General features: G+C 45.1%; 1 protein-coding gene across 1 annotated transcript in view; it reads left to right on the top strand.

The window, feature by feature from the left end:
- Nucleotides 1-9,443: 9,443 nt before the first annotated feature.
- Lamc2 (laminin subunit gamma 2) overlaps nt 9,444-24,670 on the top strand; it is a 67,715-nt gene continuing 52,488 nt past the window's right edge. Inside the window, 1 exon segment of the mRNA XM_051147583.1 lies at nt 9,444-9,711. Within this exon segment, the coding sequence (XP_051003540.1) occupies nt 9,609-9,711 (103 nt within the window). The 5' untranslated portion in view covers nt 9,444-9,608.

The raw sequence follows: 24,670 nt of genomic DNA, 5'->3' as shown, positions 1-24,670 counted from the left end.
TTGGGGCTGCAGAGACACTCAGCCTTATGGGCTAAACAACTACCAGATTCTAGGACTCTCCGGTGTAAGACAGCCGCTGTTGGACTACCCAGTTATATTGTTAGCCAATCTAATCACACACACACACACACACACACACACACACACACACACACACACACCCCTTCTATGAGCTCTGTTTCTTTAGAGGACACAACTAATACACCGACTAACCAGCTAACCAACTAACTAGCTAACTAACCAATTATACTGATGTAGTTCTTTTTAATTATCTGCAGTGAGGAATATGAATCTTCCAGGGGACAGAGACATTCCATAAAACGACCTTCGTGAAACTGTGTGAAGAAGCTCTGGGCACTTGGACTTCCTATCTTATCTTCTCCCCCTCACTGTCCCTTCCCTCTCTCACTGTCTCCTCTCTCTGAGTCTTCAGGGCAGGTTTCATAGGTCTCATCCCTTGCTATCTTATTTGTTTGTTTTTGTAGCTTAGGATATCCTTGAACCCATTCTGTAACAGAGGCTGGCCTTGAACTCACTCTGTAGCAGAGGCTGGCCTTGAACTCATTCTGCAGCATAGGCTAGCCTTGAACCCCTATTTCTACCTCCTGAGTGCTGGCTTACCTTTGTAATCCTTATAGTGTAAATGTAAGGCAGTATTTTCCTTAAGCATCATCTCATTTTGAAGAATATTTTTTCTTACACAATTCCTATTTTAGTTTCACACAATCTTTTCATATTTACCTTAATCTCCCTTCATTGCAAAGATAGACGAGTTCATTTTATTTTGCTTAAGATAAGAAAACTTGGGCTTTAGAATTCATTTTCCTAATCTGTATAGTATCAACTTAGTTATCTTCCTAACATTCTTAAGGTGTAATTTAGATAAAATATAATTTCCCTCCTTACATTAATGTTTAACCTGAACTGTAGAAATGTGAGCGATTTCAGCTTTGTAAAATAAACACTAAACATGTGTAACTCATTCATTCCAGCAGGCTTGCTTGGAGAGAGGCTTTGTGGTGGGTGTGTGGGGCTGCTTGAACCAGCAGGCTGGGAAGCAGAGACAGGAGGCAGCATCCGGATACAGCAGAGACAGGAGGCAGCATCCGGATACAGCAGAGACAGGAGGCAGCATCCAGATACAGCAGAGACAGGAGGCAGCATCCCGATACAGGACTCTGCTACAACCCACAAGGCCTGCTCCCTAGTGACCTGCTTCTTCTGGCAAGGCTCTGCCTTCTAGAGGTCCCACGACTTCTCAAACATTGTTGCAAGCTGGGATTAAATGTTAAAACACATTAGCCTAGCAGAGACACCTCGCATCTAAGCCATGAACACTTACTGACAAAGAGATTTTTCTATAGGACTCAAATAATATGTGTGTGTACAATTTTTAGCATAAATCAAATCCATTCTAAGTTCACCTGGAGCACATAAGATGGGACCGATTCCGTATTTAGGGCTGCAAAACAAAGTAGCTACATTCCATGGACTATAACAGCGCTTCTAAGTAACTTCCAAGGCTCATGGAGCTGTCTCAGTCTCAAAGAGCACTGGCTGCTCTTCCAGAGGACCTGAATTTAATTCCCAGCACCCACATGGCAGCTTACAACTGTCTGTAACTCCAGTCCCAGGGAATCTGACATCCTCTTCTGACCTCTGCAGGTACCAGGCATGCACACAGTGCACTTACTTATACTCAAATAAAACACTCATATGCATGAAATAATAAAATAATACTAAAAATGTTAAGTAACTTCTAAGGGTTATGTTAATGGAAGACTCTGAGCAGACATCCATAGCTTTGATAAAACAATGACAAGCCTTGTTTTCTGTCTTCATATAGGAAAAAAAAAAAAAAAAAAATCAAACCATTAAAACAATTGCCCTAACCATTCAAGCCTACAATATGTTTACCTAAAATAGCCAGATCCTCCAGGCGTGTCTACCACTTCAATTTAAGTCACTGGGATCACTGGGATCACTGAATTAAGTCTCTTAAGAATTCATCTAAATAGGCACACCGAGGCTGTGAGAGTGTTTTAAAGAAGTCTCTAGAGTGTCCAGATTCTGCCCTATGGAAAGCTCCCAGTAGTGCGGGCAGCTCCACCTTTGAACCCTAAACAGATCCAACCTTCTGTTAGGCTTCCTGCAAAAAAGCCACCCGGGGATGTTTGGGGATTTCTGGGCAGCTTAGTCCTGGAAAAGTTGCATCTTGCAATACAGCTACTAAATCCTTGAGCTCTTCCAGATTGCTCAGGCTCTTTCCAGCTGCGCTAAATATAGCTTCCGGTTAGCCTAAGGAGTTAAAAGGAGTTATTCAAACCCGGTGCTCTTACATCTGGATTAAGGTATCAGACTCAGAGAGAACCAAGCGAGACCTGATTGGACAAGATAAAAGGATGCTGCGAAAGGTTTGACATCATGGTCCATTGAAGAGTGACTGGAGATCATACAGGAAGGAGGATGTACCCTCAGGTAGACAGATCTGTTTGATGTTGTTGATTTTGGGAGAAGAGTCACTGTAGAGTATCATGTATGTAGCCAGGCAATGGCGGAGCACGCCTTTAATCCCAGCACTCAGGAGACAGACAGGTGGATCTCTTGTGAGTTTGAAGCCAGCCTGGTCTACAAAGTGAGTCCAGGACAGGCCTCTGTTACAGAGAGAAACCCACGGATCTTCCTGCCCCCACCTTCCACCCTTGGGATTACAAGTGAGTGCCATCAGGCCCAGCTTTTCATGTGGATTCTGGGAATTAAACTCAGGTCCTCAGTGGTCAGTGGTTCTTGACTGTCCTAACGCTGTGTGCGGTCCTCTGATATAGTTCTTCATGTTGCAGTGACCCCCCACCCCAGCCATAAAATTATTTTCTTTGCTACTTCATAACTGTAATTTTGTTACTGGTATGAGTCATAATGTAAATTCCATATTTCCCAGTGGTCTTAGGCCACACCTGTGAAAGAGTTGTTTGTCCTCCAAAGCGCTCGTGGCCCACTGGTTGAGAACCGCTGCTCTAGCGTGAGGTGTTGGTGTAGATTTGGGAGGGAGCCTGACAACCTCCAACTGAGACTATTAATGGCACCTGTTTTGTGGGGATGGTGGCAAAGAGTGCACTCCTTAATGCCTGAGCAGGTCCAGGCACATCAGCATCCAGTTACTGGCCGGCCGGCCATGTCACAACTGTCAACATTACTGCCATGAGTTTAAAATGTGCCCAGTGTATTCTGCTTAAGGCAGAGCACTGGACTCTAGCTGTGACAGAGTATTTCAGACTCCATCACTCAAGCTAGGAAAGGTGAGTATGCTTGCCGTTTAGAAGTGCCCTTTAGAAGTTTGCACCTTCCCTGAGCAAGAGTTGAGGGCGCTGATGCAAGGGTGACCACCTTCACTTCCAACTTGCCTTGTTGAGCTTGCAGGGGACCATGGCACCCACAGGGGAGAATGCCACCCTCATGGGGTCTTTGCCTCTTTTTCAAATCTGTGTCTGAGGCCCAAATAGAAAGATAGCAGAGGAAAGATAACTTCCGGTGGGTGACATCTACTTAACTTATTTCTCCAAGACTTGGTTCACTGTCTGGGTTGGTTCTGTTTTCTTTGTTTTTGTCTTTTCCTAGGCATGTCTTCCTATATCTCATTAGGTGTGCCTAAAATGAATATCCCTGTGTGAAATACATCAAAGGGGATGTAAATAAGGTGTGTGTGTGTGTGTGTGTGTGTGTGTGTGTGTGTGTGTGTGTGTTGATTTCTCACCACTTCCCTGGCTAGATGGACTATTAGCCAACCATATACAAAGAGTCAGCTCCCTTGGGCTCTGCTCTGGCTTCTCTGGAGCTCTGAAAACCTGCCGAGGGCACTTTGTATATGTTCCTGCTTCAGGTGGAATTGTGCCACTTCAGCTAGGGTTCTGTTTGAGGAAACATGGTTTCCTGGAGTCTGGCCAACCTCTGAGAATTTATGCAGCCGGTCCAGGAAGCACTGAACCATTTCCATTTATGGGCATTTCCCTTTACCCATTAAGAACAAAGCCAGAATTAGTTTGGTTTTCTGTTTTCTTTCTCTTTTTTTTCTTTCTTTCTTTTGTTTCCTCCTAATCACAGTATTTTTTACATTTAAAATTTTAACTTGAATGGTGATATAATTAGAATTTCCTGGGGGAGACTTTTTGGAGCACAGGGAACTGGGACCCGCGGGTTTGTCTCTGTAGCTGGCATGCTAATAGCCGGTGCTTCAGGTTTTGTTTTGTTTTTTAACCACAAGTAAGTCCAAAAGTGGGTGACATGCCAGGCATTCCTTCAGACAGTTAACTAAGGTAATGATGGAACAGGAGGCAACAGTCAACAGGTCACTTGTAATTCTATTTGGGGCTCTTGGGTCTTGGAGAGGTGACAGTTCTGTAAAACGATTTACCCAGCATTGTAAAAAGAAAATTCCCTTGGGTGATGACTAAATTGAAAGTGCAAGAACAACAGACAAAGGGGACTTCCAGGGCTCAGCTGTGCAGGCCGCACCCAAGCTGGAATGGCCCAGAACCTTCCAGTACTGTGCCTGGACAGATACAAGTGAAGGTGGCAGCTTTGGGAACATGAGGCAAAAATCTAAGAGGCAACCTCCAGAAAGGAAAGTCCAAGCTGGGTTTGAAATTTGTGCCTCTAAGCAAATATTCTAGAGAGGCATGACTGCCTTTAGAGATCACCAAAATAAACCTATTTCTGGAAGAAGGGCCCTGAAATTCTCAGACACCATTTCTGGCAGAAGGACTGAGACGGCAGCTTAGAGCTCCTCAGACCAGCAGAGCTGGCTTAGCCGCAGTTTATGAATTTGCTGATCTGTTTCTAGCAATGGCTTTGCTTTTGTGCATTTGACTGCGATCTCATCTTAATGCTCAAATACAGTAGTTGTTGTTGCTGTTTCTTAAGAGCCCCCTCCTTTGGAATGGGCGTGGTGGCGCACGCCTTTAATCCCAGCACTCGGGAGGCAGAGGCAGGCGGATCGCTGTGAGTTCGAGGCCAGCCTGGTCTACAAAGGGAGTCCAGGATGGCCAAGGCTACACAGAGAAACCCTGTCTCGAAAAACCAAAAAGAAAAAAAAAAAAACCAAAAAAAAAAAAAAAAAAAAAAAAAGGGGCCCCTCATTTAAAATAGCCTTTTTTTTTTTTTTTTTTTTTTTAAATCCAGAGTCTGTGTCTATAGGTGCATCTGTCTGAGTGAGTGCCAGAGCCTGAGAAGGCCAGAGGTGTCACATATCTCTGGAGCTCATGCCACATGTAGGTTGTAAGCTGCCTGATGTGATGCAGGGAACCAAACTTGTATCCTCTGTAAGATCAGTACTCTCTCTTAACCAGTGAGTCATCTCTGTAGCCCCACCTCCCTTGAACTTACATACAGTCAAGTTTACCAATTTTTGAAGCACTGGGTGTATAGGTATGGGTCAAACATTTGCCTAACATGTTCCATCATCAGTACAGCAAAAATTAATTAGTTATTCAAACAAGCAAGCCAAATTTACTGACGTTAAGTATACAGTTAAATTACGTGTGTGTGTGTGCTCGAATAGTCATGTGTGCTTGCATACATGTATGGTGTGTGTGTTGAGTGTATTCGAATGTAGAGGCCAGAGTGTAACCTTGGTTATCACATCTCAGGTGCTGGCTATTTTGGTTTTTGAGATAGGGTCTCTCACCTAGAGCTGGCCCACCATACAATCCCAGGGATCTTCCTGCCCCCACCTTCCACCCTTGGGATTACAAGTAAGTGCCATCAGGCCCAGCTTTTCATGTGGATTCTGGGAATTAAACTCAGGTCCTCATCCTTGCAAGGCAAGTGCTTTCCCAACCAAGCTATCTCTGAAACCCTTAAATTATGTTTGACTGTAAACATATTTCAGAATATTTCTTTCATCCCCAAACTGTATTCTCATATGCCATTGCAGACAGTTCCTGCCTGTGACAGCTATAATCTGCTTTCTTGTCTTGTTAAATATGCATTTCCTATAAACAGAATTGCATAGATTCTTTTCTTTTGTGTCTGTTCTCTTTCACTTGGTGCAGTGTGTTGAGTTATCTATGCTTTACTATGGATCAATACTTTGTTCTTTTTTATTGCAGAGGAGTATCAGTTTGATTTTCATCTAAATTTGAAAGAAAAAAAGACATATTTGTATTGGACAGAAAATCAAATACATTATGTTGCCTCTTGGAAAAATCATATTAAGCTTAATCATAAAAAATACAGTGAAATCTATCATAGCTTTATATTTTGCTTGAAATGTAAATCCACTTTAAATGAAGCTCTAAACCGGGAGCGGTGGCACATGCCTGTAACCCTGGCACTCAGGAGGCAGAGGCAGGCGGATTTCTGTGAGTTCGAGGCCAGCCTGGTCTCCAAAGCAAGTCCAGGACAGCTACACAGAGAAACCCTGTTTCAAAAACAACAAACAAACAAACAGAAAAAAGAAGCTCTAAATGGAAACACTGAATTTTAGGCAATAAATGTATGTTTGAAATTCCCAGCTTTAGGGGGGTGTGGTGGGGCAAGCTGGTGATCCTAGGAGGGGCAGAGTCAGGACCATGTGGAGCTGACCCTTCCTTATGTAGTGAGTTCGAGGCAAGCTAGGGAAAAGGGGGAGGGCAGACAACTGCATATATGGTAAAAATGCAAGTTAGTCAACAACTAAGTAAATTTGGGTGATTTAGACTTGAGCTGGCATAAGAGGGTGCCCGGAGCTCAAAACTAAAATTAAAATCAGTTAGCAAAAGTGTTGAAGCAAGGCATTTACCTTCCTTATAAAGTATTTGTTAGTGGAAAGGAAAGACAGGCTGGTGCTCCGTCAGCGACACTAGCTGTTCACTGCCGCCACTGACAGTCGCAGCAGCGAGAACATTATTTTACTGCATAGAATGTAATGTGCTGTTCTAGAGCCCTAGCACTGTCATTAACTCATCTACACTTCTCAGCAGCCCTATTAGATAAGTGTTTTGTCACCATCCCCATTTCACAGTGGAAGAAACCAAAGATCAGAGAAAAGCTAGTAACTTGCCTTGATAATGGTAAAGGCAGGATTTGCCTTCGGGATCCAGAGCCTTGGCTTTGACCACTGGAGTCCTTTCATCTCCAGCGATGCACTGGAGAGTCCTCACATTGATAAAGGGGATGGGTACTGTTCCCGAATCAAAGGCGTGAGGCCAGAGCAGAAGAGTCAAGCCCAAGGTAAGGCATTGTTCACATAGGTGAAGAGGGAGAAACTGAGTCAGTTAGAGAGGGCCCGCCTGCGTGATGGTGTAGAATCCTGTACTGTCCACAGAAATGAGGGGCTGGTTGAGCTGCACCTAAGATGCCTGCTGCCTGTTGGCTCCCTCTGTCCAAGTGACCAGTGGGTCTTTTCAGAGCTAACATCTTGGGGGGAAATCACAGGTATTTGTGCACAGTCCTTTGTGACTGGGCTTTCTGGGAGTGTGCCAGAAGTCCCTAAGCTGGCTGTGCTGTGATGGCTGTTGCTAACTAACCTTTGATTGCACACTCGGCTCATTCAGTATTGTGAACTTATTTTCTTTATGGCGCTTGTTAATCTGACTATCAAAGTGCTTATGAAGTGTGGAGCCAGATTGCCTGGCTTTGCATCTTGGCTTTGCCATTCTTAGCATGACAATATATCTCATCCACAGGGTTATAGTGGACATTGAAAAGACTACTATGTATAAAAGATGGCAGTAAACGTCAGATAGGTCTTTTCGTTGTTATTATTATCACTATAAAAATGGTCCTAGGTGAAAATATTTGTTCCAGTATTTGAGATGTGACAAACATAGGAAATCTGTGCTAAAAACAAAATTTTCTCTTTAAGATTTTATTTTTGCAAGGCCCTATGCCTTACTTCTCTAGCACTGTAGACATGGACTTTTCTGAAATAATTGGTCTCAGTGTTTTCCTGCGGGTGGTAGACATGCAAGGATCATGGCACCCAGTAACAGGGTCTCTCTTTCTCTCCACCATGTAGTGACTACCAGAAGAAAAAATTCTAGGTTTTTGATCTCAAGGACCTGAAGTGTTAACATTAAGTGGACAGTGATTTCGAGCGAGAAGAGTCTCCATTTTATTTCGGCAGAGAAGAGATCAAATTTGGAGTGAGAACATTAGGGTGCCCTTTCTGTTGCTTATTTTTGTGCTAGATTTTAGAGATGTCAGCCAGCCTGTAGCATATGATCTTGCCCCCACTGTGCTTCAGTGCTTTGTCCACTTCCTGGTTGTAACTTGGCATCTAGCTCAGGCTCCGTGTTCTATACAAAGCCATCCACATCTGTCCTGGTCAGCCCACACTGGTCACTATCACACATAGACATGGGAATTCTCACACTCAACAATATGTGTACATTACATTGTTAGTCATCTTAGCGTGTTAGCTACAGAAGGATCTATAGTAGAGTCATTCATTTAGTCAGTGACTAGGTATTTATTGAGGGCCTTTGCAGATTTTACCATGGTAAATGGGAGTGGTTTGTTATTGGCTGAGATGGATACACTGCGTCTATATAAATCCTAGTAAATCGTAAATCTCTTGCAAGCATCATAAGCCTTTTCTCACAGACACTTCTAAATTATTCTCCATAGAAGTCCCCGGGGACAGTGTAGGACATGCCAAGATTTGCATCCCCTCCCCCACTTGCTGTTACTTCAACCAGCACCACTGACTTGGCTAATACCATGCCTCTTAATGTTTTTTTCCAGCGGGACCAGAGAGAATGGGACAGAAAAAAAAAAAAATGTTCTAAGATGTTAAAAGAGTAGGAAGTCACAGTCTTTTGTCTTCTGAACAGAAGAGACCTTCTTGAATATCAACTGTGAATTGGACACTGCATCAGTAGGGGGGCGCCTCGTCTTTCTGGGAGGCTGGTCTGCCAACAGTTAGTGACTAAGGAATCGCTAGCTCAAGGTTAAGGGGGTAGGTAGACCTGGGAGAGGAACCTTTCCTCCACCCTGGTGGTAGTGTGTGTGTGGGGGGGGGGGGGGCGGATTAAATGTGAGTAGAAATAGGTGGTGGGTATATCTGCTGCATCTCAGGAAAAAAGTTGCCCCGAGAGTGGAGAGGATCCTGTTGGGACCCTCGGTTTGGTTCATTTGCCTCTCTGTCTTTTAGACAAGAGCGGAAGAGGGTTCTGACTCTGGCTGGGATGGGTCAGCATCTGTGCGCTTAGAGACTGGGACGCCCCCCCCCCTCGGTTTCAGGAAGGAGTGGGCGCTATCCACCACGGGGAGTTCTGTCCAGGACCACCCCGGGAGAGAAGGGCAGTCGGGGTATATGGCGCATTCCAGAAGGATCTCTGGGCCGCAGCCTCTGCACCACGCCCTCGGCGGGGCCAGGTGTGCGCCTCGGCTGCGTAGGGGGGAGCTCGGGGGCCCCTGCAGTGAGAGGGTTTACTGCTCGGCGCGCGCTGAGTGTTTGTCTGCCTCTGAGGGCTGGGTTCTCCTTGTTCACAGGTGAGTCACGCCCCGAAACACGGGCTCTCTTCCTGTCAGGTCTGAGTCAGGGAGAAGAGTCGATAAAACCACCTGATCCAGGTGGAAGGAAGGCACACAGCGGGGCGAAGACTCAGTGCCCCGCAGCCACAGCAGCAATGAGCGAGCGCGTCGGCCTGGCCATGCCTGCGCTCTGGTTCAGCTGCTGCCTCGGTGTCGCTCTCCTGCTGCTCCCAGCCCAGGCCACCTCCCGGAGGGAAGGTGAGTGCTCCCACAGCTCCTCCAACTTGCCCTTCCCTGCAGAGTGTGATGGCTGGCTGAACTCACCTTGAAGATTCTCACTTGGTCAGGGTCAAGGATCTCGGCAGGGCGCCCTTCTCCCTACATGGGGCTCCTTCAGAGATGGACTATAAAGTGATAGGAGTTTTCCATAAAGCCCTCTGAGTAAAAAAAGAAAGAAAGAAAGAAAGAAAGAAACGAAAGAAGAAAGAAAGAAAAGAAGAAAGAAAGAAAGAAAGAAGAAAGAAAGAAAGAAAGAAAGAAAGAAACAAAACCAACGGGCTGTGCCAAAGGACGCTTTTCTCACCTTAAAGCCATCCACTCTTTCAGTCTGCTCCCTTCGTTTTCTTTTGCACCAGGGAACCCCTCTACACAGGTTCAATCAGTAACATGGTGGTCTTTAAACTCTCTCCTCTATGTAATTTACCAGTGGGAGTTGGGTGGGAATTTTTCCGTGCCTGGCAGCACCACACAGACTTAAAAAAAAAAAAAAAAAAAAAAAAAAAAGAACTTCCATAATCCCCCTGTTATCCGTGTTGTATTTTTGAGATGGAGCGTGAACTCTAGGCGTTTTAGTAATACCCCAAACTGCAAATGTTACTTCTTAGAACAGTTTCACTTCCCAGATATTTATTGGACTCAAATGTCAAGTACCGTTTACTCTTACCTACAGCACTCGGTGGCTGTCATGTCTTGCGGCGTTAAGTTCATGTCCGCAAAGCTTTGTGAGAACCTAGCAACTGTTTTTCATGTGCATGTGTCCTGTCAACTAAGATGACACACAGTGCTGTCCTCTAACGACTGTGACTTTTTATGGATGTTTATTGTTGCTTCCTGCACTCGGTGGCATTCCAGCCATCGCTGCCATGGCCACAGTGCATTGACTATGTATAACTGTCACCAGAAAGGGTTGACTGTGATGATAGACGTGGTCGTTTTCTTGACTAGAGAAACCGTTTCACTAGTTGTATCAAAACCCGTTGTGTACCGTAGATATGCAGGACAGAGTTTTAAAAAAACAAGCACTCCCTTTGAGGTGGGGTAAGCTAGTTGAAACCCAGCAGAAAACAGCCTAAGAGCAAAACCAGTCTCTGGATATCAGAATAAAAAGAATGGATCAACGACCGAGAATCCTTTGCCTGAAAAGGTGAGTCGTTGGCAGTGTTTGCACAAGGCCACCCAGGCAGAACCTTGATGCAGGTGTTCTTAGCTTTTCTGATCCCATTGGAAAAGCAATAAGAGAAAATACATATTATATGTTGTGTGTGCGCTTTTTCTTTTACAAGACAGGTAGGCATTACTGTGATTTCCCTTTGGCTATAATTAAATGTGTGTGTGTGTGTGTGTGTGTGTGTGTGTGTGTGTGTGTGTGCTAGATAATGAAAACAAATATACAGGATGCCATCAATTGCTTAATGAAGTCACACTCACGAGTGGTGTTCCCACAGCGTTCCATCTAGTCACAGAGTCAGACGCGCTGTGTAGCTTATGTTTGCACTCTCCCCTTTCTTAGAGACAGATTGCTTGAGATAGCATGTTCTTTCCTCAAAAGGCTTCGCTTGGGAGCCAAAGGAGACTATGAAAAGCTTGTCACCGTGGAAGATCGTTCATATTTTTCCATCCTTGGGATGTAGTAGGAGTTGGGCAAAAAAGTATGGTACCTGTCCTAATCCGGGGATCCTGTGAGCTGCACCTGCGGGCTGTGAAAGTCTGAAGTCGTGCTGTTGCTTCCTGGTTGTTTCTTGCAGGTGAAATTATGGTTAAGATATAATTACCAAGACTTACAGGGTTGGCCTCAACTAAAACACTGGCTTTAGAGTCAGACTGACCTGGCAAAAAATTTTTGGTTTACCCACTTTTTAATGCCTGTCTTGGTTACTGTCCTATTGCTGTGAAGAGACGCCACGACCAAGGCAGCTTATGAAGGAAAACATTTCATTGGGGCTTGCTTATAGTTTCAGAGGGTAAGTCCGTTATCATTGTGGCAGGGTGCAGTAGCTAAGAGCTGACATCCCATCAGTAGGCAGCAGATACAAAGAAGGAATCCCCCCCACCCCCACCAGGGATTTTTGAAACCTCAAACCCCACCCCCAGTGACACACCTCCTCCAACAAGGCCATACCTCCTAATCCTTCCAAAATAGTCCACCAACTGGGAACCATACATTCAGATATCCGAGCCTACGGGGGTTATCCTTGCTCATACCATCACAGTGCTTTCTCAGTAATGCCTCAGGCTCTTCAACTGCTTGGAGTCTGCTTATTCCTCTGCTAGCTTGTAGATGCTGCAAAAGGGAAGTTATTGTGGCCCGCCTTGCACAGCTGTGTCCACATTTCTTTAGAGACTCTGGAGACAGGAGTACAGGTGCATTGACTTCCGATGTCCAGCCATCAGTAAGAAGCAAGAGGGTTGTAGCTTGATGAGAGACTGTGGTACATGTCCCTGAAGGTCGGGGTCATATCCCTGAGAGAGGCATGACTGGAGACGAGACAAGCAAGATGCAGAGAGCAGTGTAACAGACAAGTAGCTGTGAATCTGGCTATGAAGGCCTTTATGTCCTAAGCTGCATATCTAAGATGATGCCTTCTGGGCAAAGAAGAGTGGCAGAGAGCAGTGTGACTGCGTCCATGTTTCAGGAAGGCCACTGCCACAATCCAAGTGTGAGATAATAGTCATGAAACAGCTGAGAAGAAAGAGACCTTAGAAGCCCAGAAGGTACAATCTACAGAACTTGGCGACCCACTAAGGGCATGGTAAGTCTGTGAGGCCCTACTACATTGGATCTCTAGGGACTTTCAAGGCTTTTCTTTCATCTCTTTTCATCAGCCCAAGAAAGGTGGTGTGCACCGGTCATGGTCAGGCTGACCTGCCCCAGGATTTACCCAACAGCAAAGGTAACACATTAGACAAAAACCTAAAGCAGATCAGAATTTCAACACTTGCTCTCATATCGGTCCTCCTTGCTTTTTTTTGTTGTTGTTGTTGTCCACCAGAACACATCACATGCTATGATGAAACTCTGTGCTCCCTAGAACATGCCCAAAACATGTAATGTGGTCTTGCACTTTCTGACGGAAGTTGAATCTCTCATCTCTTCCCGGAAAAAAAAAAAGTTTTGGTTGGCTTGATTCTGAAAACATTTAGTGGTATATATGGAGCAGCTGTTTGTCTCTTTGTGTTTAATTTAGTAAGCGAGTCACACAAGCATATTTAAAGTCATATAAAGTGATATGCTTAGTTTTGCTTTGTTTGCCTTTCCTCATGAAATAGTTGCATTCATGAACTTATTTCTATCCATCTTCAGAATTCAGAGGCTTAAAGCCTCTTCTACACAGTTTCTGACTTCAAATAACCTGAGATGTAATTCCGTTGGAACTTTTTTTTTTTTTTTTTCCTAGATAGGGTTTTACCATGTTGTCCAGATTGGCTTTGAACTCATGACCTTGTGCTTCCACCTGCTGAGTGCTGGGGGTCGAGGTATGAGCTACTGTACCTGGATTTGAATATCTTTCAGCTGTCTATTCAACAGTTAAAAGGTTTAAATATTTCTGGAGCACATTGTGGTCTTCCCAGCACAGTCGCCTTGAACTTATTTGTGACTGCTTCCAACATTCATGTTTGTGAGATAAGGGACAAGGCGTTGTGCTGGCTGACTGGGCATTCTTCTTACTGGTAAGCCTCCAGTATACTGAGTGAGGTCATTTATCTTACCGTCTTCCCCAGGTAATGCTTATATCATTGAGAAAGTGCTCTCTGGTGTGTACGATTTTTAAAGGACTTAAATGTGCCACTCCTCCCCACAGGAATCATTTTTTTTATAAAATATAAAGTCTATGTATCCAGGAAGCAAGAATAGAAAACTAGCATGTAAGGTGAGCTGGGAAGTCCTCTGGGGACATTGTTTTTGGCATCCTAAGCTGGGACAGTTGATTTAGCTGTAGTGGTCGACAGACGAGGCTGTTGATTTGCAGTCGCATATATGGGAAAGCCAGGCTATGAAATTACCCCGTTGAGGCACTTCTCGGAATGTTTCCTGTTAAAGTCCTCAGTACCTCAACCGTATTGACATTTGTTCTTTTCCTGGGGAAATTTGCAAGGACAAGACCTGAATCATCGATCTCAGACCAGCACAGGGACGGGAGCCCGATGATTCTGGAATTCTCTAATTTAGTCACAAATGAAGCTTAGCAGATGACTGAGGCATTCCTGGGGCCGTGTTGTAACATAAGTCCCAGATAGATGATGTAATGTTTGAATCATCTCCAAAGTCCAAAGCTGTCTTTTTTGGTGTCTGTGGGTGACTGTGTGTCTGCAGACATCCTTCCCTGCCGAACAAACATATGCCTCTTCACATCACAGCTGTAAAAGCAGAAGAGTGTGGCGGCTGTCTCCCCCAACCCCCCAACAGCAGCCAACACACATGGCTGGAGTCCTCCCCTTAGGTGGCATGGGAGAAGAGGTGGGGATTGTGGAGACAGGGCTCGATATCCCAGCCTTCCTCAGACACTGCAGACTCTTTGCAGAAACTCCAACTGTATCTCTTCCAGATTAAATTTTTATTCATCATGGGAATGCGAGTTTCCATGTTGGAAAAAAATTAAAGTGCAGCCAAATCACTTCCCACAACCAACTCAAAACTAGACGGATTGTGTAAACTTTGAGCTGTACTTTATGTGGGAGATTCCTTACAACACAGGTTCTCACGTTTCCATTGTTTCCTAGAGCTGTTTGCCCCTGTCTAATGCAGGGCAGTGCAGAAGGAGGAGCTTCCATTCATTCTGGAGTAACCTTACTTAGTCTCACAGGACTGAATGAGAAAGCATCAGACACCGGTTGCCAATGTTATCAGACATTGGGAATGTTCCTGGACTTCTCATCCTTTAAACAAACAAAAACAAACACATACATTTGTTTTTAGTCATAAGAGAGACTATGGAAGCTCTTTTAAGATTAAAAAAAGTATTTATGTGTGCGTGCGTGCATGCGTGCGTGCGTGCGTGCGTGTGTGTGTGTGTGTGTGTGTGTGTGAGTACATACCACATGTTCGTGTGGAGTCTAGAAAAAAGTATCTCACCTGCTGGGGCTGGGGTTACAGGTGTTTGTGATCCATCCAGTGTAGTTGTTGGAATCACGCCCAGGCCCTCTGGAAGAGCAGCAAGTGCTCCTGACCACAGAGCCGTTTCTCCAGCCCCTTGCTTGTCATATACATTCAGTTAAATTAATGCCAGTGGCTGGAGAGCTGGAGCAGGGATTCTGAGCATAACTTGTTCTTCCAGAGGACCTGATTTCAGTTCCCAGCACGCGTGTCAGGTTGCTTACACCTATGACTCTGGGGGATCTGATGCCCTCTTCTGGTCTTTGGGGTACCTGCACACACATGGCACATATGCTAATACATACAATTTTTATTTTAGTTCGTGTTTTGTCTGCATGGGTACCTGGTGCCCTTTGTTCAGTTCTATTGTCATATCCTCAAAGCAGTTTAGAGTTGACCAAGTAGCTTCATTAAAAAAATTAAATAAATAAATAAAAGGCTGGCAGTGTAGTTCAGAGTTAGTAGAGCACTTACTTGTTTGGTGGCAAGGTCTGAGATTCAGACCAAGGGGTGGTAACAGGCCTTTCTATTTATACAGCTATCTCCTCCCCTCCCTCTCCCCCTCTCCCTCCCTCTCCTTTTCCCCCCTCCCTCCTTTTCCTCCTCCTCCTGTTGATATTTTGAATCTGTATGTATATAGTTATGTCTGGAGGTGTCTCCTCCCGCCCGGCTGCTACAGACTATTGAGGGCTTTCACAGATGGTCCAGTTTCATGGCTAGAACCTTGACCTCATAAGTGTTACACAGATGGCTGTTTCCCCATCACTACTCACTTTGGTTTTGGTAAGCGTGGATTCCCAACGTTTAAAGGTCCTTTCTCAGTGCTGGAGAGATGGCTCAGAGGTTAAGAGCACTGACTGCTTGTTCTTCCAAAGGTCCTGAGTTCAATTCCTGGCAACCACATGGTGGCTCACAACCATCTATAATGAGATCTACTGCCCTCTTCTGGTGTGCAAGTGTATATGCAGGCAGAGCACTATATACATTGTAAGTAAATCTTTAAGCATAAATAAATATAGATCCTTATCTCAGTCAGATTGTCTCTCCCATAACAGTGAATCCAGTGGTGATCCTGACCTGTGCTCTCACCTCATCCAGGAAGCAGTGCCAGGGTAGCAAGCTGTGCCTGCTGGGCTCTGTGAACACCCCAGGCAAGGCCACAGCTCCTGTGACCAAATAGGAGCAATGAAAAAGCAGCATTCTCATCCCACTGACGTATAGGACATGTTGCTTCTACCATCTGGTGGCGGGCCTTTTGTTTTTGTTTTTGTATTGTCTCCCTGAGACAGGGTTTTTCTTGTAGTTCCGTGGTCTACTCACTTTGTAGACCAGGCTGGCCTTGAACTCACAGAGATCTGCCTGACTCTGCCTCCTGAGTGCTGGGATTAAAGGCATGCGTCATCACACCCAGCTCTGGTGGAGTTTTTAGGGTCTGTTCTCTTGAGATATTTGTAATTTCCCTTGGTGGGTGTGTATCTATAGTTGAGCCTCTGGGAGCCCATTAAAATTAATTCTTCTGACAATACAAGTTTGTATTGTTTTAAGTAAGACTTTTACAGAAAGCCATCTTAGAAATGCACTTCATGCATGTTTTCCAAGCCTTGTAAACACACAATAATTACAGCCAATCTTTTGATAAAACTCAGAAGTATAACAGTGCATGGTAGACACATATTTATTTGAGTCCATATATAAAGGCATGTAGTAATACATCAGAAATTGTAGCTAATATTTATGAAAACTTATTGCTCATAAAAGCAATAAGGGATTTAGGAGAAATATTTGTCTTCCTGGGCTCTGGTGTCCCTATCGCGTGTTATGGGAGGCACATGCAAGTAAAAACTCCAGGTCACCAGGCTGAGCCACCTACAGTCACACACATGATTCCAAGCCTTGGTTGTGGCAGTATGTATAATGAACTGAGAGTGAAAGTAGGAGCCTTTTACCTTATGATTATTCAAAAGAAGAATGTGGTAATGGGTGTGTCATTGTCTCTTGGTCACTTTGGACTGTTTATAGTTGGAGAGATTCAGTCATGTCCTATCGTTCAGAGTTGCTGATGTGATTGGACAGTCAAGTCCTGTCCATCGTCTGTTGTGCTTCCTACTGAGGCCTTAGGCACACTGCTTGGGCAGCACACGGGCCAAGCAAGGACGTCTCAGTAGTTCTGGCTTAAAATGCAACTCCAAAAAATAAAAACGGAGAGAGAAGAGGGAGGGAGAGACAGAATGAAGTTCAGCTAAAGGTCTCTTAGTGAGGGAAATACCCTTATTCTAATTAGAAACTAAATTGTGTCATTCTTTAAGAGGATTACACTGGAACTAGTCACACACTGAGACATAAAATTCAAGATGAATTTGAATGATGAAATGTTCATACTTTGCTTTATTTACTTAAATTGAATATTTATTAAATTGTCGGAAAGAGATCTCTTGTGGAGATTTCAAAACTAGGAAATCTTTATGAACATCTCATTATCACAGGTGAGTATGGTAGAAAGTATTATTTTCTTCCTACGAAGTCAGATCTGGGGCCTGGAGAAATGGCTCAGCGGTTAAGAGCACTTCCAGAGCGGTTAAGAGACTCTTCCACAGGTTCTGAGTTCAATTCCCAACAACCACATAGTGCCTCACAACCATCTATAATGTGATCTGATGCCCTCTTCTGGCATGCAGGGGTACAAGCAGGCAGAACACTGTATACAAAGCAAATAAATCTTAAAATAAAATAAAAAATAAAAATAAAAGAAGTCAGATCTGAAAACTGAAATTTTCAGACAGCATCAAAGATTCTGATGTGGTTGAGACCAAGCGGCAGCCGATGAATGTATTTTGCCTTGGATTTCATAAGAGCTGTGTGGCTTGGACATTTGAAAAAATAAGTTTAAGAGCACATTAGAGTAGATTCCTTTTGAAAAGACACCTTTGATCACTGCTTTTGTATTTCAAGCAGACTGTGGCAGGCGTTTTAAAAGGGAGCAAATGCTCTCAGCTTAATCCTTATTCACCAAGCTCCGCCCAGGCAGACTTCTCTTCCTGATAGGTGAGTTCTCAGAGGTGGGGATGGCAGTCACTTCTGCTGAGTTGCTGGCTATAGAAGGTTGCTAGTTCATAGGAGACCAGCCCTTTGCCTCTGAAGTTGACATGGTGCCCAAGAGGATAAATTAGCATCTAATATCCGGTGTACTTTGAACAAAGGGAAGAGCTTTTTGAGCTTTTCTTGCCTTAACACTCCCCCTCCCCATGGTGAGTTCTCTTTATGAAGCAAGAATTGTAAGAAACAGAGGAAAAAAAGAGGTCGATTAAGCAGCATAAGCCAGGCTGCTGGGAGTTCCTGCAAACCCTGCTCCTCTGAGCAGCGAGGCAGAAGGGCCACAGGTGCAAGACTCAGCCTATAGAGCAAGTTCAAGACTATCTGGGTAATGTGCGTGACCTTGTCAAAATAAAGAAATGAGTGAAAGGACTGAGATTGACTCAGTGGTAGACCAGTAGCTTCCCTGTCTAGGCTCAGTCCTTACTACAGTAGACAGACAGACAGAGATGGATGGATGGATGGCTAGATAGATACATAGATAAATTAGATACATACATACATACATACAAGCTTTTCTGGTTGTTGAGTGGGTGGAGGGAAGCAACAAAGGCTTCCTGAACTCATGAAGTGGTATCAGTTCTGATTTGCTCAGGGTTGGATCTAGACTGTCTATGGTGGAGACAGACTTGGGTGGACTTGAGCTGTTTGCTGGGCTAAACTCCGGTGGGGAACAGATTAGTGACTGCTGAGGAGGTTGTCTCTGGGGCTGCGAGGTTGGCTTTGAGCCATCTGAATAGAGGTTTTGTTGTCATGTGTTTGCTTATTTGCTGTTTTGAGACAGGGTGGCACGGTGTAGCCCATGTTGGCTCCTAAGATTCCTAAGGTCCACCTGCCCCAGCCTACCTAGTACTGGGATTATAGGTGTCTGCTGGCATGCTTGGCTTATGAGTTCATTTTTAAATGGGTTTTGTCCAAAGCTATAACCAGCCGGAGGAGTGGAGTGCACTGCCGAAGTTAGGGATGAGCTGCTGGGAAGGCAACACCTACAGTGGTTAGAAAAACCCTCGTCTTAAGTGGGATCATCAAAGCTGGGCATGGTGGCGCACACCTTTAATCCCAGCACTTGGGAGACAGAGGCAGGTGGATCTCTGTGAGTTCGAAGCCAGCCTGGCTTGCAAATCAAGTCCAGGACAGCCAGGGCTCTTGTTACACCAATAAACCCTGTCTCAAAAAACAAAACAAGACAAACAAACAAACAAACTCTTCAAGAGAGAGTTGTAGAGGGAGGAATCCCAACCTCAGTCAGGACTGAGGCCTGAGAAACCAACCTTTGGAGCTGGGGAAAGGTCAGGTACAAGACCTGGCTGTGGAGATCAAGTGCCAGGAGGAAACCTGATCGCATGACCTCATACTGCCTAAGAGAAGATTTGAGAAGAGCAGGGCGAGGATTTGATGTCTCAGGAAGAGAACCCAGAGGGCGGGAAAGGAGGCAGAGGGCAGCCACCTTCCCCTACATCAGGAGGACAACTCAGTGTCAACCTTAAATGTTCCTCCTGGGATTCAGCCACAGGATATCACTGTAACTTGTCATGCGGACCTGTCCCCGGCAGCTGAAATGGCAGCAGGAGCAGCGAAGCTCACAGTAATATGGGCCAGCGCACACTGTCAGGTTCAAACTTGCCGCTGGGATGCCTAGCTCCTGAGGTAGAACTGCTTACAGGGCAGGCTGCCCCATCAGGGCCTGCTGAGCTCATCCGTCAGCCTGCTGCACAGCCCTGCCCCTCCCCCATACAGCCCTTGGCTTGCTGCCCACCTGTGGCTCCTGTGTCACAGGCCAGGGAGAGACTGTAAGTCTGGGACAGAGATAGCTCCTTTGGGATTGGAGGCAGCTTGTCAGAAAATTCCCGACCCTCCTGTGATTGGAAATACCTTCCTATCTGTATTCTTTGCTCAGCTCGCTGTGGATGTTTTTTGTGTGTTGACAAATTAGCCATTTTTTTTTTCCAGTGAATGCTGTACAGAAACAGCCACAAAATGCATATTGTATTGGGGACATTTCTGGGGTGCAGTCCTGGGGTGAAATCTAGGGATCTTCATCGACATGCTAGTAGTCACTGTGCCACTGAGCTATGCCCCCAGCCCTGTGTGTGGCTGTGCATGTGCCACAGCGAGCATGGAGAGAGGTCAGAGGACAATCTGTAGGAAGCCTTTTCTTCTCTTTTTCTGTCTCGTGGACCCTGTGAATTGAACTTAAGTCTTCAGGCTTGGCAGCAAGCCCCCTTCCACACTGAGCCATCTCCACCAGCCCCTGAATGGCTTCTCTTAGAGTGAGACTCCCTGGGTTATATCCCTTCTTTTTCTGCTTTCTCATTTCTCCACCCATGCATCCCATCTGTCTTAGCAACGATGGTGCCAAGCACGGGAGTAGGTACCACTGGACTAGAGACGAGTGCAGCCATGGAGCTGAACTGGATAATGCCCATTTAGTGCTGTACATGGAAGCGATGAGCTCTGCGATCACATGAAGAGGGTTGCTTCCGGCGTTCCACGGAGAAGCCTCTGTAGGTTGTGAGCAGAGGAAGTACCTAATTTGACTTATGTTTCGTGGGGGCACCCAGCCAGTTCTGTAGAAATGGCAAATCTGAAGGTCAGAGACAGCAAAGAGCTCGGGATTCCGAATTCGTGCAAGGATCTAGGTGTTGAGGCCCAGGGAACAAGAGAACCAGAGTTAAAGGAGGGGCCCACACAGGCCAAATACACAGGGTTTCTAAAGGCGTTTGGAGATTTTCATTTTGTTATTTATTTAAAGTACCCACAAGCGCAATGATTTCGCACACTGTGCTGAGGTGTGAGATTGCCCTGGTGAAAAGCTGAGTGTATACAGTATTTGTTTTTTGTGGGGGTTTGTTGTTTGTTGGTCTGTAGACGAGGCTCACCTCTAACTCACGGCAGTCCTACTTCAGTCTCCTGGTTATAGGGATTACAGGCTCTAGCCCCACACCTGCCTCAGAGCTTGCTTTTAAGTTTAGCACAGATAGAGAGGCTTCTTACGGGAAGTTTGAAAAAATACCGCCTGAGCCTGTGCCTGCCACTGGTGATTACTCCCCAGCCTTTCCCCAGCTAGAGCCCTAGGAAACATTTTCTGTTTCCTTTCATTCTCCTAAGTCTACAACTTGGAAGCAGCCTTTGCCCCTTGGCTTCCTGTCCTGACTTGTCAGAAGCCACGTTTAGTGAGGGGTGGGGGTGCTGGGAACAGCCCAGAGGGATTCTAGGCCTCATTGTTTAAAGAGGGTTTCCAGTTCCTTTGATCTGCTCGCCCAGTGAGTGTAGGTGGTGGTGGGCAGACCAGCCCTGCATCTGGCTGCCTTGGCGGGTCTCTCTCCTAAGCAGCAAGCACCTTGAGGGTCAGGGACCGAGCTACCAGTTATCATTAGGGCACACACTTAAGCAGCAGCAAGGAAGCGAGCGGCACACGGCACAAGGCACACTCAGGCACAAGTGCCACCCACACTTCGCTAGACTTACAGAAATATGTGAAAATCTTTGTAAAAGGATTCCGGTTCCAAAGTGTTTATTTAGGGATGGAGGTGAACTTGATGAATTGCATTCCTTTATCTGTGGGGAGAACCTGGCTGGCTGTCAGGAGCTGGAGTGAGGGGACAGGAAGCAGACAAAATCTGAAGAGGTGTTTCTGGCTTGGAAAGAGGGTGGTGTGAGTGAACCCGCAGAGAAATAATGACTGGGGTGTGGCAACAGACAGCGCAGTTTTGAGCCCCATGTCCAGGGTTAATTGTGGGGTTTTTGTTGTTGTTGTTGTTGTTTTGTGGTGTTTTTTCACCCCCATTGATTCTTGATTCTCTGTCTGCCTGCCTGCCTGCCTGTCTGTCTGTCTGTCTCTGTCTCTCCCCCCTCTGTCACTGTCTCTGTCTCTGTGTCTGTCTGTCTGTCCGTCCGTGTGTCTCTCTCTCTCTCTCTCTCTCTCTCTCTGTGTGTGTGTGTGTGTCTGCATGTACCATAGCCTATGCGTTCAAATCAGAGGACAACTTATGGGAGTCAGGTCTCTCCTTCCACAATGTGGATTCCAAGGCTTGCATTGAGTTGTCAGGCTTGGTGGCAAGGTGTCTTTATCTGCTGAGCCATTTTGCCAACTCTGATTTTGTGTTTTCTGATGCAATGCTTCATATCTCTATCTGTCTGTCTGTCTGCATATTTAAATTGCGTGTTCCATGTTTGTATGCACATGCATGTGTGTACTTACATGCATGTAGAGATCAGAGGACAGTATTATTCCTCAGAAGCTGGTTTTTTGAGACAAACTCATTAGCCAAAGACTCACCGATTAGACTGGGCTAGCTGGCTGGCAAGACCCAGAAACCCTGCTCTGCCTCCCAGCTTGCTGGGATGCCAAGGATGTTCCAGCACACCCATAGTTTTAATTTGGGTTCTGAGGATAAAACTCAGGTCTTCGTGCTTGCATAACAAGCAGTTTACTGACTGAGCCATCTCTCCAGCCTCTGTAATGATATCTTAATGCTGACTTCTGCACATAGGGAAATTGGAAAACATGGGTAATGTGATAAGTGTTTAATGAATATATACAATGTATCTATAGTTATAAATATATTTTATAAATACAAATATAGATGATCTTTAGAAAAATATAATGTTAGTAGCTCTTTTATAAAATCTTGCTGGCTCGTGAAGTATTAGTGTCCAAGTACCCAGCTAATCTCCCCATTGGGTAATAAGTGATAAGTATTAAATCAACAAAATAAAGCCAGTATGGTGGCTCAAGGTGCAATCCCAGCACTGGAGAGAGCTGAGATGGAAGATTGCGATAGTCTAGGCTGCATAGTAAGTTCTAGGCCAGTCAGGGACACACACATACACACACACACACACACACACACACACACACACACACACACACACACACACACACCAATGAAGTAAATACACATTTCCTTGATTAAGAACACAAGAGTGAAAAGAAGAATCAGCGAAGCTACCATCTATCAATGTGGTGAGGCATGGTGGGACACACCTGAAGTCCCAGCACTCGGAGTCTGAGGCCAGAGGATCTCAACTTGAAAGCAAGCCTGGGCTACATAGTGAGCTCCATCTCAAAGCAAAAGCAACAAAAACTACCAAAGAGGAACTTTGGAAAGAAAAGGTTTACCAGTAGGGGTAAAGGACAATCTATCATCTGCACTAAAATGATAGGGAATAATTTGATGTTTCTGTGTTTGCGGGAATTTACCAGAAAGTCACTGTACCCTGTCAATCAGTGGGCAGAGAACATAAGCCACACAGGTACTCATTTAAAGAGACTGAAACACTCACTAGCACACAGCATCTTCCAGCCCTCCCATCCTTTCCTATTCTCCATCTTCTCTTTACACTTATTGATGTCTGCTGGCTTTTATATTTCTCCTTCATAAACATCACTCTCCTGATATGCTGTCTATGTGTTACTCATTTATGTTACTTATCTGCCACCCAAACTCTCAGAGAAACTCCCCAAGGGCCGGGACACATGCAGGTTTTATTTGCTGCTGGGTCCCAGAGCCTGGAATAGCCTGGTGCATATTAGATGCCCAGTGTGTGTTTGTTCAGAATGGATGACTGTTGGTAGATGGCCAGCTTCTGACTCAGGAAGTGCCCAAGACTCTTCTCTTACTTGCACTGTCGTCACTTGTGTGCGTGTCAAGGCCTCTCAGTGAAAGCTGGTTGATATATTTACAGTGTTTGAAGCTGGGTCACAGTTTGGAAGAACAGCAACAAAATTGAAAAATAAAAGTAAAAAGTCCAAGCATAAAATCAGACACATCTCAACATAAGGGAAGGAAAGTATAATAATACAGTAATTTTTAGAATTTCCTCTTGTTTCAGAAACTATTATGGACTTTCATTTGGGTCTGTTGCTCTAAGTAGATTGAGCTAACTAAGTTGGACTCCCATGGAGAAGACTAGGAACAGTGACTATTACTAGATTTGTATTTTTAACACATGAATAGATACATGGGATAGATGGAGCTCTTTAAATGGTAGAAACACAGCCAGGGGTGGTGTTGGGGTCTGGAGTTTCCAGGTAGTTAGCCTATTACTCAACGAGTCAAAATCAAGGCTCACATAGATCTGCAAAAGTAGCAAAGAAACTATTTAAAGCAAAACAATAGAAGAGATCAGAAGACACGGCAAGGGGCATCAAGCCAGACGAGGGGCGACACTCACGCCCGATTATTGTTTCGTGTTTCTTTTTGGAGTTCAAGCAGAGGAATTTGGTTACTAAGGGGCGAAGCATAGGCAGTTTTATATTTAGATTTATTAGGTCATATAATAATTTTTCAACTGTGCATGTGCCTTCCCATAGTGAGTCTGATTTTAATCCCGTGCCTGCCCAATCTGCATAGGCATAAGATGGTGAATAAAGGATTTTCCCTGAAAATTCGCTCGAGGACACAGTTTGCCTTCCTGTTTGTGAGCCAAAACCCAACTCAGGCTGGATCCGTCTTTCCATTCCTCACACCAGGAAGCACTGAGGCTGGAGAATATATTCGAATAGACGCTGTCTTAGCCTGATGGCTGTGAGAAAAGGAGGAACATTTTGTTGTCCAGAGAAGGCTGTGCATGTAGTCTGATGCAGGGGCGGGGCAAGGCAGCTGGGGAGGGTGGTGTTTATGTCATGCGTGTAGGTAAAGGAGCTAGGCTGCCACGTCCATCATTAGCGGAGAGGGTGTCTGTAACCCAAGCCAATCAGAGTCCCAGGTTACAGAGCTAGTTCTTTTACACGCCTGCTTCACATATGAAGCT

Source organism: Acomys russatus, chromosome 6 (genome assembly GCF_903995435.1).
Source record: "Acomys russatus chromosome 6, mAcoRus1.1, whole genome shotgun sequence".
In the NCBI taxonomy this organism is placed as follows: Eukaryota; Metazoa; Chordata; class Mammalia; order Rodentia; family Muridae; genus Acomys; species Acomys russatus.
Note: the sequence above shows the minus strand (reverse complement) of the source record. Positions and strands in the feature narration are given on the sequence as shown.